The sequence below is a fragment of the Solenopsis invicta genome, chromosome 16, assembly GCF_016802725.1.
Source record: "Solenopsis invicta isolate M01_SB chromosome 16, UNIL_Sinv_3.0, whole genome shotgun sequence".
In the NCBI taxonomy this organism is placed as follows: Eukaryota; Metazoa; Arthropoda; class Insecta; order Hymenoptera; family Formicidae; genus Solenopsis; species Solenopsis invicta.
Genome location: NC_052679.1, coordinates 17,602,122 through 17,616,110, shown reverse-complemented (window position 1 = coordinate 17,616,110; position 13,989 = coordinate 17,602,122). Strand labels below are relative to the sequence as shown.

The following is a 13,989-nucleotide window of genomic DNA, read 5'->3' as shown; positions in this document are numbered from 1 at the left end:
TTGGCGAATCTTGCGTTTGATTGATACATACGATCCATATGATTTACTATAGACTGATCATTATACGTGCCGAAGTATCAAAACATTCTTTGTAACGGACGATGAACCGTTGAAGGAAAAAGCGTTTTGTCGCAAACAGCAGATGAGAATTCTTGATGAGCTCTCTCATAAACGGAAAAATCCTCATGTTATCGTCTTATGAAACGATAATGAGTGTTTTTCATCTAATGACACAAGTCAAAACAAACGTAGTTCTATCTTTTTTTTATATAATATTTATCGTAATTTATCTTAGAGCTCTCGTAATCTTTAAACAAAATATTTTGACAAGAAAAGAGCACATTACATTTTATTTCGATAATTAGGTTATTATCAGGATTATTGGTACAGCAAAACTTTTCAGAAGAATCGCGATAAATAATAATGCTGATATAAAACGGGAATGAGGAGATTGAACGCTAAAATATATATTGAAAAAGTTTCCAAATGCTTAAAAGTAAAAATATAACGAATGATGATTATCGGCATATTAACGTCCTTGTATAATTTTGGGCTACAAAATAAGTAATTTCATAAGTAATCATTAGAATTTATCACCTAACAATGGAGATGTTAAGAGTGATTATTATATCTAATACAAGGTGATTATTATCTAATACATCATAATACCATCTCCTTTTTTAATATTAAGAGAATTAATTACTAATTATATTATTTTTAATTATTTAGTAACTTAGTGCTTCTCTGAGACTTTCAAACAAAATTGAGAATCGTATCTTAAGATACAGCGTGCATCTTATTTTATTTTTAAGTTACTAAGGTATATTTAGACGCAGCAATATCACTTTCCTTATTCGTTTCTTGGAACTAATAAGTTTCCTTTATTGCATGTGCGTACGATTTTACACGATCAAGATCAAGCTCGAAATAATAAGTACCAATAACAAACGTAATATGAAACTATCGTCGTGTATTATCATACATATTACACGCGAATCTACATAAATTTGCAATTCAGTGAGCCAATTGATGCATCCGATACACTCGGCGCTCGATATATTCTTTGTTTGTAGGACTTCTCCGTGAATGCATAACTAAAATAATTTTATTATTCAGCAGAAAAAAAAGGCGGTTTTCATAAATTAATACCAAGAAAATTAAATCGACGTTGCCGCATCGTTGACGGTCTTGCTCGGGCGAGATCTTTTTCCTCCACACACGAGTGTCCTATGCGGTTTTAAACTGCAAGGTCGGATACGTTCGCAACTTCAAGACCTCGAGTTGAGCGTGCAAGATTAGCAACTGTTCATAATTGTCCTTCGCTTTCATAACGAGCTTGGTACGCCTCGCGACCGCTGCAAGTCTCATCCTTCGAGATTCCTCGTCCCTCTTGCGATGCGGATCTTCGAGTAACCTGCGACACTCTTCGACGTCCGACGACTTCGACTTGATCTCCTGCGATATCTTGTCGTTCTTCTTTTTCCATTTGGCCATTAGCCGCTTTGTTTCTTTCAGACGCGCCTGCTCTTGTTCCAACACTTGGCGAAATTTCTGGAAACGAGACATCATGATTCTCGAATCATCTGCGAACGGTTCGAATAATAATAATAGATCGGTACTCACGTTACGAAATATTCGCAAGTCGACCTGCATCTTTTCGTAATCTTCCTCCAAATTTACGCTGCAGGGGTAATTGTTCAATAATTCAAGCACGTTTCTCGTGATCTAAAATTACGCAAGGAACAACGATTCATCTTTAATATCGAATAATTTTGTTGCGATATAAAAAATGTTTCCATATAATAATAATGCATTTCATAAAGAGAAAAACCTTCTTGCCAATTTTTTCACACATACCTTGAACTCTTGGATATCCTTCAAGTCTCGCTGCAGGTCTTCCATTACCATCTTCGCGCAAGCGTGCTGCCATTCGTGTTGCGACACGATTTTCCGCAAGTGCATGGATTTATGCATCGCTTCCAGCTTGCGTTTCCCAGTCTCAACGATACAATCGTTGACCCGTAAAAGCTCCTTGCGCATCACGAGAACGGCGTTCTCGTAGTCGGAGGAACAGCCTTGCAGCGGCACCTCGATCTGGCCCATTTTCAAGACGAGTTGAATCTCCATTTCCTGCGCGCGATGCGACAAGGATTTCTCCATGTTATCCAGACTGGCCTTCTTGCACGCCACCACGTTATCGGCCGACTGCATCGCCTTTTGATAAAACGACAGCGTCTGTTCCGCTTCGGCCATCTCCACAGCGCAACATCTCACCTTTGACAATACTAATACTATAATTTTCTTTTTTTTTATGTTATAATCAGTTTAAAACGACTGTTACATGAAAGAAAAGGAAAAAACAATACACTGTTTTATTTCGATAATTATGAATGTTGTATTACATTGTATTACATAAATTAATATTTTTTTTATCTTCTATATTTTTAGATAACAAATTAAAATCTTCACTTATTATTTATACAATTCAATAATAATTAGTATAAGACTTATGATATATATTTTAATGATAAGTCAATTCTCGCGCTTCTGTTCTTACCTTCGTCTCCATCTCGACCTTCATCCTCCTCAACTTGCACATCATCTGCCAATAATCGGCATTAATCTGCGACGGTAGATTTCGAGGCATCGAGTCCAAGATATCCATACCTTTGAGAAAGTCCAGACATTCGCGGGGTAAGACGTCCGACTTTTCATTGTTCGCGACGCAGTTCGCTACCTCTATCAAATAGGTGACAGATGTGGTGGTCAGCCGGCCAATCCTGGGTCGCTTTTTGTAGTGCCTGAACAAGTGTTCAACTATCGGCTGCTTTAACTCCGCGAATTCGCCGCGGAACTTGGCCTCCTGGCGTTTCTCCGCTTTGCAGAGACTGTCATATCGAACTTTCAGCTCCGACACAATCATCTCCAGCGTGTTGCTCTCCTCGGCGAGCTTGCGTGCCTCTCGCGTCGCCGATGCTACCTCCTCGTTGGCGAAACAAGCGATTTTCTTCTTGCCGTCGACCATGGACCGATATCTTTGAATCGCGCGTATCCTCATCAGTCTCTCTTGAAAGATCGCGCATTCAATTTGTATCTTCTTCAATTCCAGATCCTTTAATTTGTCGTTGAATGCGACAATGTCTCTTTGCAAGGCGTCTGAAACAAACATTTTATGTATTATATTTAAGTGAAAACTTCAGCAATTCGTAGATTGCTTTAAAACACAATGATTTAAATGAACACAATTAGTTTATTCTTTTAATTTTATTTAAAACGAGACTCTAACCTTTTGTTTCTATAATATCAGCCTCTAGAGTCACTCTATATTTTTCTCGTTCTTCTTGCAACGCTTGTATTTTGGACTTGTACGACGCGATGACAGCGATATCTTCGTCGGTGTATTTCGAAGGATCCTTCGTAATTAAACAGTCCGGCACAGGTATTTCCTTCTTCACCTCATCTTCCCACCTTAAAAATTTTTTTTATTTTTGAAAATTAAGTTAATGTTAGTAAATTGAAGTTAATTTTACTTGAATACTTTTTTTTTCAAAAACATACGAAAGCCTATTCATATCAATTCTTACGCAAATATTTCTCAAATTTTGGTTGACTCACTTAAGTTCTAGAACTCCGTCCATCATTTTTTCAAGAGCTATTTTATAAAAATCATTTATTTTTTCATTTTTATTTTTGTCCTCTCGAACCTCGTTAGCTATTTTTAAATTTTTTAATTCTCCTCGTTGCGACTGTTTCTCGAATACTTCGTGATCTTCTACGGTAACTATGTAGTCAGGTATTTCTTCGACATTCCAAGTTGGAATCTCGATGGGCTCCAGAGTGGAATCTATCCCAAACATCGTGTTCAATTGAGATGCACAATATCGAAGCCTGCTGATACGTTCCTTTGCACATTTTAATACTCGTTCCTTTGCGTGTCTCATTTTATCGAAGAGCTCGTTAAAATGCATCTGTGTTTTTTTTTAAATTACAAACGACTTACAAAAATTGCAAATATTGCCAAACGGGTAGAAAAAAGATAATTTTTATATTATATAAGTTTCCGGAGTAATAATTGAATATATTTATGTTTAATTGTGTTTTTAGTATTGCCTAGTGTAATCGTACTGACAACTATTATAGCATTCACCTTTAATTTACACTCTCGATTTTCAATAATAACATCCTTCTGCAGGATATCCTCGAGATCGCTATCACATGGAATCAATAACTGATGCGTTGAAGCTATACTTTCATCCTCAATCCATTTATGCGTCGTGATACCCGATATACATAATTTTTCGACTTCATCCGCAAGTGTGTACCATCTCTCAGCCGTTTGATACGCTTTGTTTTCATTGTTAGTCGTTGAAAACCCTTTATTCTCGAAAATAGATCCTCGCCTTGAATCTTCTTCTCTATCTGCTGATCCGTTAAACACCTCGTAACTGGAAACATTATTTTTCATGTATTTAAAATATAATGGTGTGCATAATAATTCATGCAGTAATGAAAATAATTGCTTGTAACAATTCCTGTTGTAAACTTCTGAAAACATTTATATACATATATAATTTAAAATGCTACAGTGAAGAAATAAAGAAGTTATTTGTTACGATTGTCATTATACTACGAATTAATAAAAAGAGATACGGACAAAAATAAAATAATTACCTGTACAAAAATTCGTCAGTGTCCGAAGAAAGCCTATCCCATACTTTATAGTCGTTCGTTTTTCGAGTCGATGCGACGAGAGGATAATTTCGAATAATCGTGTCGCCACCAATTGATCTGAGAGCACATGGTTTAACTTGCAGGGATTCCCAGAATATTTCACGAAGATTCGACGTCACCTGATCTCTTTGAGCGCAATCCTCTTCGAGTTTTCGATGCAACTTGTCTCTTTCAATTCGAGCCTCTTCTATTCTCTGCTGTCGGGATTTGCGATTCAAATCGAAAGCCGAAATCGGCAAACGAGCGTCTGGTGATTCGCCTTCATTCATATCGAGAAGCTCGCGTATCTATCGCAAAAATTATTTTAATTGTAAATTCTAAATTGAATTAAATTGTAAAAAAAAAGACATTACTTGCGTTTTAATTTTCTCAAGATCGGCTACGATAGAAGCCCGTAGAGGTACAGCTTCATCATGTTCGGCTTTCAATTTAGCAGCGATTTTACTATCCAGCCAGCATTCCTTTCCTTGACCGTACAGTTCGTTTGGATCGGAAGTAAAATCTTCGATCGTCAAATGCACACTCGCAGTTTCGGTTTCCGCCAAATTTATTTTTGCCTCTGTTAAGCTGTACACATGATTAAATTAATTTAGATATAGTTTTGTAATTTTCTAAATAATTTGAATGATGCACCAACGTAAGGAGCAAATAAAGACAAAATACCGAAGTCGATTGGCAACGAGGTCACCATTTCTACCGAGAGAAACAATCGTATCTCCAAAACGCGAAGAAATCGCATGTTTTACGCCTCCTTGGCTGCGATGGTGTGGCATGAAAATCGCGAACACTTTATGAAGTTCTGCACTATCTCTAATCATGATTAAGCCGTCGTATCCGTACGTTATGACTCGAGAATCGGTTACGTATATTCCGATATTCCTCATTTGATGCATAGAGAATAATGCGTCCGAGAGAACAATATCTTGAAAGTCATTCTACGAAATAAAATTCATAATTTTTTTTTTTCAAAATAAAAAAAAATATAAATATTAAAAAAATGATAATTACACGATTTTTAAGAATTTTGCATTTAACATGAAAAATATTATTTTATTATCTTGATAATAATTTATAGTAGCAGTGTTAGCTTACTCCTTCTATGTTTACTTTGTATAAAAATGTAATTTTTTACTCACTTCTACTTCCATTTGATGTAGCTGCTTAGATAAAGAAGGTATACCCAATATGCTCAAAGGCTTAGATCCGTGATAGAGCGTTCTGAAAGGTCTTGATAAATCTATCACGCAAATGGCATGTGTGCAGAAGTCGATCGAGATCTCGCAGGTGTACACAATTACTTTGTCGCCACCGATCGAAGCTGTAGAAGAATTAGCCGTTGCTAGGACCAACATTTCAAAACGATTGTCGCTTCTTTCGTATATCAAAAAATCAGTGATCTATAAAAGCAAAAAAAAACATCAAATAATTTTTACATATAATTTTGTTCTTCTACAGAGACACATGAATTTATGCATCTATATTTTTACATTGTTTATCACATAACAAATTAAATAATATTTCAAAGAATAATATTTTAAAAACGAGTCAAAATTAAATCAACAATGTTTGAACAAATTGATTTTAAATAATATTTTATATTATCTTACATATCCATCAATTTCTATAAATCCTAGAACATCTAAGCGCTGCTGTTTAGGTCGTTTACCAATAATAAATATCATGCCAGAATTGCCAATTCCCAAAAATTCGCCATGACGTGAAAATTTTATCTTATCCAAGAGGTCTCCACAAAGATGAAAGCAGTTAAAAACTTTAGGTAATGAAACTCTCGTGGTATCGATTAAAAGGCAGTTACCAGCGAAGCTGCACGACGCAAGCATTGGTAAAGTAGGATGTGAATCGACTTGAAGAACTGTTACGAAAAGATGGCTCTGATTATTGTTGGTTAATTCTTACAAAAGATCAAGTGTGAGTATATTTATGTAATTAAAAAATAAAAAAAGAAATAAAGTATGTTAATTAGTTTAAGAATTGTGTTTTAACATGATTTTTTTCTTTAACTGAATGTTAGCTTAATCTTTTTTTACTTTTATATTCAACTTTACCTTCACCATGATGTTTCAAAGATAATCTGGCGGTCAGTTTGCCGGTCAATAACTCGAAAATGCAAAGACGATTTAACCGGTCTATTGCCGCGACGTGATCTGTGCGCTGAGACATAGAAAACAATGTTTTGTATTCAATCTCGTCCGTATAAATAACTTCTATATGGGGTATGTTGTCGTGTTGCGTACAAATCTCAAAAATTTCTCCGTTTTTGGAGTGAAGCAAAATTCCATCTTTGAAATAGTGTTGTTTTCCTACTTGAATTGAATAGAAAGTCGAAATTGACCACATGAATTTCCACGTCACGTTCCAATTTGCTGTTGTCTTTTTGTAAAACTAAAACATTATTATAATGTCACACAATAAAAGAGACGAACTCAAGTTCTTGTTTGTGCAAAAGTAAAGATAAAATATTTTTAGCCTATTTTACATTTATAACTTTACGAAGCACGATTATCAAAAATACTAAATTTCTAACAAAAATTCACCAACACGTACCGTAATATCATTATTGGTATTCACCACTATTACGCCGTTCTTATGAGAGACAACAATCGGCTTATTCTTTGGGCGTTCGAGTATTTTTGATTTTATAACAGAGAACAACTTATTAGCTTCTATCGCCACGAGCCATACATTCCCAAATTCGTCCGAGATGTACAAGTTTCCTTCCGGCGTCCAGGATAAAGATACAACTTTGTGTCCCGTAATTGGCACGTTCACGCGATGTATATTTACGATTTTAGAGCACGTGTGCACTTGATAGATCGACAGTGTACTATCGTTTATCCCCAGTTGCGATATTAAATGTGGAGGATTCGGTGAGCAGCTGACAAGATCAAGTAATTTATTACTTTTTTTAATCTTGAAAAAATTAAAAAAATAATTTTTTAATCTTTAAGGATAAGTAGGCATATATAGTCTACTAATATACTGTTGTAATTAAATTTACATTATTCATATTCTTATGAGATAAAAAATAAAAAAGTAATAAACTTTAAGTTTTCAACAATTAGAAGATGTAAATCTATGAGCTCTGTTGCCAATTAAAAAGTATTTTTATTTAAGAAAACTATGCTTGACGTACTGTGGCCACCCTATTTATTCACTTAAAAATTAAGATACTACGTGAAAAAGTTACATTATTTATTTATATTCTACTTGTATTAAGGTTTCATATCGCATTATATTACACACAATTTAAAAAAAATACTTAATTGTGTGAACAATAATCAAGAAAAATTATATTATAGAAAAGATACTCACTAAATTTCTTGAACGAGATTGTCTACTTTCGTATCTAAGCTGGCGATGTGTTTGCCGGTTCTCCAGAGCCACACGATTAGTCAAAAATCGGGAAAGCTGGTCAGGCTTACGAGATACTCCGTGCCAACAAAAGAACAGGATAAGTAACCATAGATTTTGTCGGGTAGTACGCATCTGGAAATCCTTTGTAGCGTTGGATACATGAATATTGAAATCTTGGGATTAAGTTTTCTCTCGACTACGGAAAACATGGAAACCGTCTGGCAAAATTCAAAGTACCTTATTAAAAAATAGCACGTACGCAGCGCGCAACACTCGTTACTTTTTAGACATTCAGTAATCTAAATAAATAAATTACTAAATTATTAATAATTGTATGTATTATGTGTACCGGGTGTCCAGCCAAACACGATGCGCCATCACCCCTTTCCTTGTTATCGAAGCGTTCGATTCGTCTCTCTCTCGTGTTTAAATTTAAAAAATTCACATAAATGCCGGAAGCCGTTGCAATGGTCTCCTTTCCAACGAAGACAAAATCATGAGCTTTTCCGAACTTCATCCACCTGTATAAATAATAAGAATTATATAAAAAGAAATACACTTTGCTTACTAATGGGGAGATAAAACGTACCTTGTTTCGGTTGTTGAAAAATTCATTTTGCTATATTTTTTAATCTGTTAGAATAATTTAGAAAACTCTTGTCATTTTGCACTGTCTTCAAGTCAGAATTCTACTTTGTGTACGAGTAAATCTTGCACGTGTTAAGCATCGTGTTTGGTTGCTGAGAGACGCCGATAAGCTTGCTTATCGATCGGGGGGGGGGGGGAGGTGGCCGCAGAGACTGCGTTTGACAATGCTTTCAAACATATTCGTAATATTTAATCTACAAATTTTTATTTATTGAGATATTTAAACTTTATAATTTATATCATTGAAATATTTTTGACAAAATTACATATACAAATTAATTTTTTTGCAGACAAAATTTATCTTTAGAAATTTCTATTTGAAATTGTATGAAAAAAACTTGTTATTATTCTAAATTTAAATAATAAATAGAAATTCTTGAAGTAATAGAAATTAATAGAAATGGATTTAAAACAAGGAACAGTGTAGAATGTAAAAGAATGTTTTTTTTTCATTTTTGTACGTGTTTTGATTGCTAAAGTGCAGACGAATGTAAGTACCTAATTGTTAAGACTTTCATCGGCCACAATATTTGCATGCCTCTTCGGAAGATAATGGAATCACCGAAAGAATTCCGCTAAAATGTGCCACTGGATCAAAGTATTGTGGGAGGTTTGAAAGATAGTGACACCGTTATAGACTGCATCGTCCAGCACATAATAATGGCTCATGCCTTTGTTCGCTTCCATTGTCATCTAAAAGTTCTTAACAATATTTGTAATAAATACTAAAAAATAATCTATAAAAAAATATGTTAAGTCATACTTTTATGAATCACGGAGGTGTTTATTGAAACAATTTCTTATTTTCTGCTCTTTCTACAAAATTATTGCAAACTACAAAAAGAGATACGTATAATTTTTTAATTACTTTACTGCTAACAGTAACATTAAAACTTTATTTTATTATTAAAATATGGAAAAAAATAAACGTGTTAAGATTAATAAAAAATCGTTTACTGCTTCTTTTTTAATTTTTAATATTATAATAATTAGAAAAAAATTTTTATAACAAAAGTTTTAATTTTTGACTTTGAAAAGAATGGACCATATCACATTTGTGTTATAATTTAATCAATAATTGCACAATAATTACTGCGCTGACTCCTATTAATCCATTTACATTAGTTGCAATTTTTGAAAAATCTATTCATTCTTTATAATTTAAAAAAATAAATAATGAAATCATTTCGGCATGTTTCATGGAGGACTTATCAGTTGTGTAGGAAGTATCAAAGGGGCACGGTGGAATAGTAACCCAATAACGCGAATCTCTTGCCCCTTCCAAATGCGAACAGCATATATAGACGAAGCGAAGTCGATAATTTTTTATTCACGAGCCTTGATCGACGTGTTTCAGTCAGCAGGAATGTTTCGTGAGCTCATCATTTGTTAGAATAGTTCTGCAGGTTTCTGTGTTTGATGCAGGGTTGGTTATTCTCAAGTGCACATATTTATGGAGAAGAGACAGAAACTAGAATTCCAGAGACTGAGGAGCTAAAAGCCTACGTTATTCTTTATTGGAAGTGAAAAATTATTTTTAAGTGAAAATAACATACGTATGTATATTCATTATTTATATTAATTTTGTGGCTTACTTATTTTAATAAATCGTGAACATATTTTGATATAAAAAGATTCGATTTTAATAGAAAAATTACATAATTAACAAATAAATATAAAAAATATAATTTCCGTGTAGAAAAAAATATGATTAATATTTTCTTATAAAATTTGAATCATTTTTTATATATAAATTCTTTAGTAACAGCTTAAAAATGTTACGGTAAAATTTTTATCTAAAAATTAATTATTAAACTTTTCTAATTTAAATGTTATATATAGTTTCTTTCTTCAAAAATTATTTTTTTTATTAAAATATTATCGTACAATCATAAACTTAACAATTTGCTGTTATTTTGTAGTCGTATTTTAAGTTTATTTTGTAAATACTAATAAATTAAAATAACAAAACAAATAGTGATATAATAATTGAATTATATGACAAAAATCTATTGTAAAGTTGTAAACTGTAGCTATTCTACTGTTTTTTACGTTTGCACTCTTATGAATTAAGGTCATTGTTGAAATGATCACGCTAAAAAAGGGGCGAAGACCGCTATATGTTTAGTATGCGCGACATTTACTTGCATTTCGTATTCAAGTGGGAAACTTCTGCGCTCATCTAGAAGGCGTTTCGTGTCGTGCTGCTTGTTTGTACTACTTGGTATCTCTTTCTTCCTAATTAAAATTGATTTAAAGGATTGCTTTTAGAATCTGTAACAAATCTATTCACTGCGCGTTATTTATTCACTCTTGTATTACGTATTTAATGAGAGTTATGTATAAAAAACCGTTAATTATAAACTTTTAATTTTTTAACATGTATCTTAAAAACTTATTCATGCATAAAAGACAAGAAAAATGTATTTATTATGGCTAAAATTATTAAAGTGCATCAAATCGTCCGTTGTTGACATGTCGTCAAATATTTTACTGGTTAAGGAAGGCAGCGAATATAAAAATATTTAGTAAAAGTTGCATTTTACAGTTTATTTTACTTACCAATTATTTACGTTTTCTTGTTGCAGATCATATTTTTCCATAGATACTTATTATCAAAATGTTCCATTACCAAACACGGAATCATCGACTCAGCTGGATTCTAGAAATCTTTCTTCTTTATCTTGCCTTGGTCTCATCCCACGAATCTGTGCCCTCGAATTATCAGGATACACCAGATGCATCGACATTAAAAATAGAGGCCAGAGAATCCGAGGCATCAATAACTCTAGGAAAGGATCTGGTTCTCGGTCCCCCTTTGTCGACCAAAGCATCGATCGTCGCCGATTCCAACGATATCACTTCTACAAAAATTGCTCCTCTCGTATCTTCCACGATCGTCAACCGACACTCGTCTTTCGGAGAGCATGCCATTTCCCGAAAACCCGTCTCGAAGGATACGGATCCTCGTGATTCTTACGTCGATAGTCGTAAGTCTTGGGTCAGCAAGAATCCGAAGATTGCTTGGAAAAGGGATAGTTATCTTCAGGCACTGATGCATTCTCATAACAGCGAGGATTCGCGAGAAGGAATCGTGCAAACGGACTCAAAGACAAAGGCAAACAGGAGGGAGTACGTGCAGGGGTCCGTTTACAAGCCGCAAGTAGAATACGGTTCGCCCGATTCGACATACGCATCGAAGAGCCCGCGAATCATCTACGGCGAGTCCAACACTCCCTCATCCGGCAATCCTTATTCTCAACTTCAACCCTTCAGGCCGTCGATGGACTACAATGATCGGTATAACGTACCGCAGAATGCTTATGGCCCGCCACAGAATTCGTATGAACCGCCGAAAGATAGTCCTTCCTTTTATCCTCAGACTTCTTCGTATGGACCACCTGGAAACTATCTATCTCCTCAACAAGGTGAGACGAGAGATATCGTCGGCCACCAAGGTTGAACTATTCGATGTACTTGTGTTATAATTATTAATATGATAAAAATTTGTAAGTTATAGTAGAGAGAAACATTTAATTCTCTTTTTATCTATATTTACTTTTTAGTTATTCTATTTGAACAAAAATTGATGAAACCTTAAAAAATTCAAACGTTTACGTTGCACGTTTAAAATAATTTAAGTTTTGCACGCACATTATTTGATTAATTTTTCTTTAATTTATCAACTTTAATGAATTTTTATTGCATTGATTTTTCTTCGGCAAAAATATGTTTTCTTGAATTGAGTTTTATATTTTTAATGCTCCTCAATCACTTGGCTTATTATTTCGTGCTTCGTTTCTTTACAGGATACGGTCCTTCTATACATACTTCCGTTCCAACTCCCATTTACGGTGCGCCCTATTCGCTTCCGGAAGTGACGCATTTTTCTCTTCTGCCCAGTATCAATCTAGGATTGCCGCTCGCTCTCAAACTAAACGCATTCACCATCGCGAAAATCATATTGAAGTTGGTGATCTTTAAGATGATTGTAAAATTCATCGCGGTAATCTGCTTGTTACTTTTCATACCTAAACTTGAGATCATCAAGAAGAAGGTTTCTGGTAATAACGACGAAGAAGACGACGAGGAACGAAATTTCTCATCGCGTAAGTTCTCAAATTGAATCCCTAAACTTTCAACTTTAATAATAATTTTGTGTTATAAAAGAAATTGTAATAAAGCTTTTTAAATAAAAATTTTGCTAATTAAGGTTATTATTTTTTAACTCATTTATCGTATTTTACTAATGACGTTTCATATTTTTCAGCTCATCCTAGTTTGAAAACATTAAACGCTCTCGAAGATACAGTAAAAAGCTCCGTTGAGAAATACGAAGCGCTAAACAGGGCTCGTTCAAATTCGACGGAGAAATGCACGACGCTTCCGTGCCGTATCGCCGAGGCATTTACGTTCCATGAATCTTGGCACGATTACTTAAATTTATCTTAATTATTAATTACTTAATTACTTAAATTAAGTGGGTATAATTTATGACATAAAACTTTCTTTTAAGAGATTTTACTTCTTTTCTATTTTTCGCATTTAAACTTTGGTAAGAGAATTAAAAATCCTATCAGAGGAGATGCTTGTTGAACGATGTACTTGAGAATTTACATTATGCACTGCAGCACATGTTTTATTATTTACAACATCTGTCTCAGGAAACTGACAAGAAATATTTTGTTAGTCATCACATTGTGTATATGTTAAATATATTGAATATATATACATATTATATTATTTCTTACATTAACATGTGGGAAAGCATTACATCTCTCTTAGGCAACTGATAAGAAATATTTGGTCATATCACATTATGTATATGTTAAACATTATTGAATATATGTATATATTAAATTATTTTTTACATTAACATGTGGAAAAGCATCTATCTTTAATTTTTTTAATGTTATATGTGGTTCATAATCTTGTTCTTCAAAATGCGCAGATCACACAATTGCTTTTTTCGGTGGACACCAATATTTTAAGTTTAATGCTTCAAGCCATTTATTTTTTCTATTAATATCTTTTGGCAATCTAAAAATTACGAATTATTTAAATACCTTATTATTATTATTATTATTTAAATACGTATAAACATAATTTTTTTATTAAATAATAAATTTCTAGCAAACTTAAAAAATTAACCAATAGATATATTCTAACTTACAAATAAAATAAAAATTTTTCTGTTTCTTTTTCTTGCTGCTCCCAATTTTTTCTTTTGCAGTT

The 13,989-nt window shown here is 33.5% G+C and overlaps 2 protein-coding genes across 2 annotated transcripts; one reads left to right on the top strand and one right to left on the bottom strand.

The window, feature by feature from the left end:
* Positions 1-107: 107 nt before the first annotated feature.
* On the bottom strand, positions 108-8,721 carry LOC105207603 (cilia- and flagella-associated protein 43-like). Its single transcript, XM_026133764.2, is given in 17 exon segments — positions 108-1,551; positions 1,624-1,725; positions 1,858-2,274; positions 2,558-3,156; positions 3,287-3,468; positions 3,616-3,968; positions 4,148-4,445; positions 4,672-5,018; positions 5,085-5,298; positions 5,395-5,666; positions 5,868-6,129; positions 6,322-6,604; positions 6,798-7,134; positions 7,297-7,627; positions 8,065-8,324; positions 8,456-8,627; positions 8,696-8,721. Coding segments are annotated over 17 exon segments (4,779 nt in total). The 3' UTR covers positions 108-1,227.
* A 1,358-nt stretch (positions 8,722-10,079) lies between these two features.
* On the top strand, positions 10,080-13,614 carry LOC105207609. The gene is made up of 4 exons (XM_011177168.3): positions 10,080-10,310; positions 11,343-12,182; positions 12,564-12,863; positions 13,025-13,614. Exons 2-4 carry the CDS (start codon positions 11,375-11,377, stop codon positions 13,204-13,206), a joined length of 1,290 nt encoding a protein of 429 aa, XP_011175470.2. The 5' UTR covers positions 10,080-10,310; positions 11,343-11,374; the 3' UTR covers positions 13,207-13,614.
* Positions 13,615-13,989: the final 375 nt, after the last annotated feature.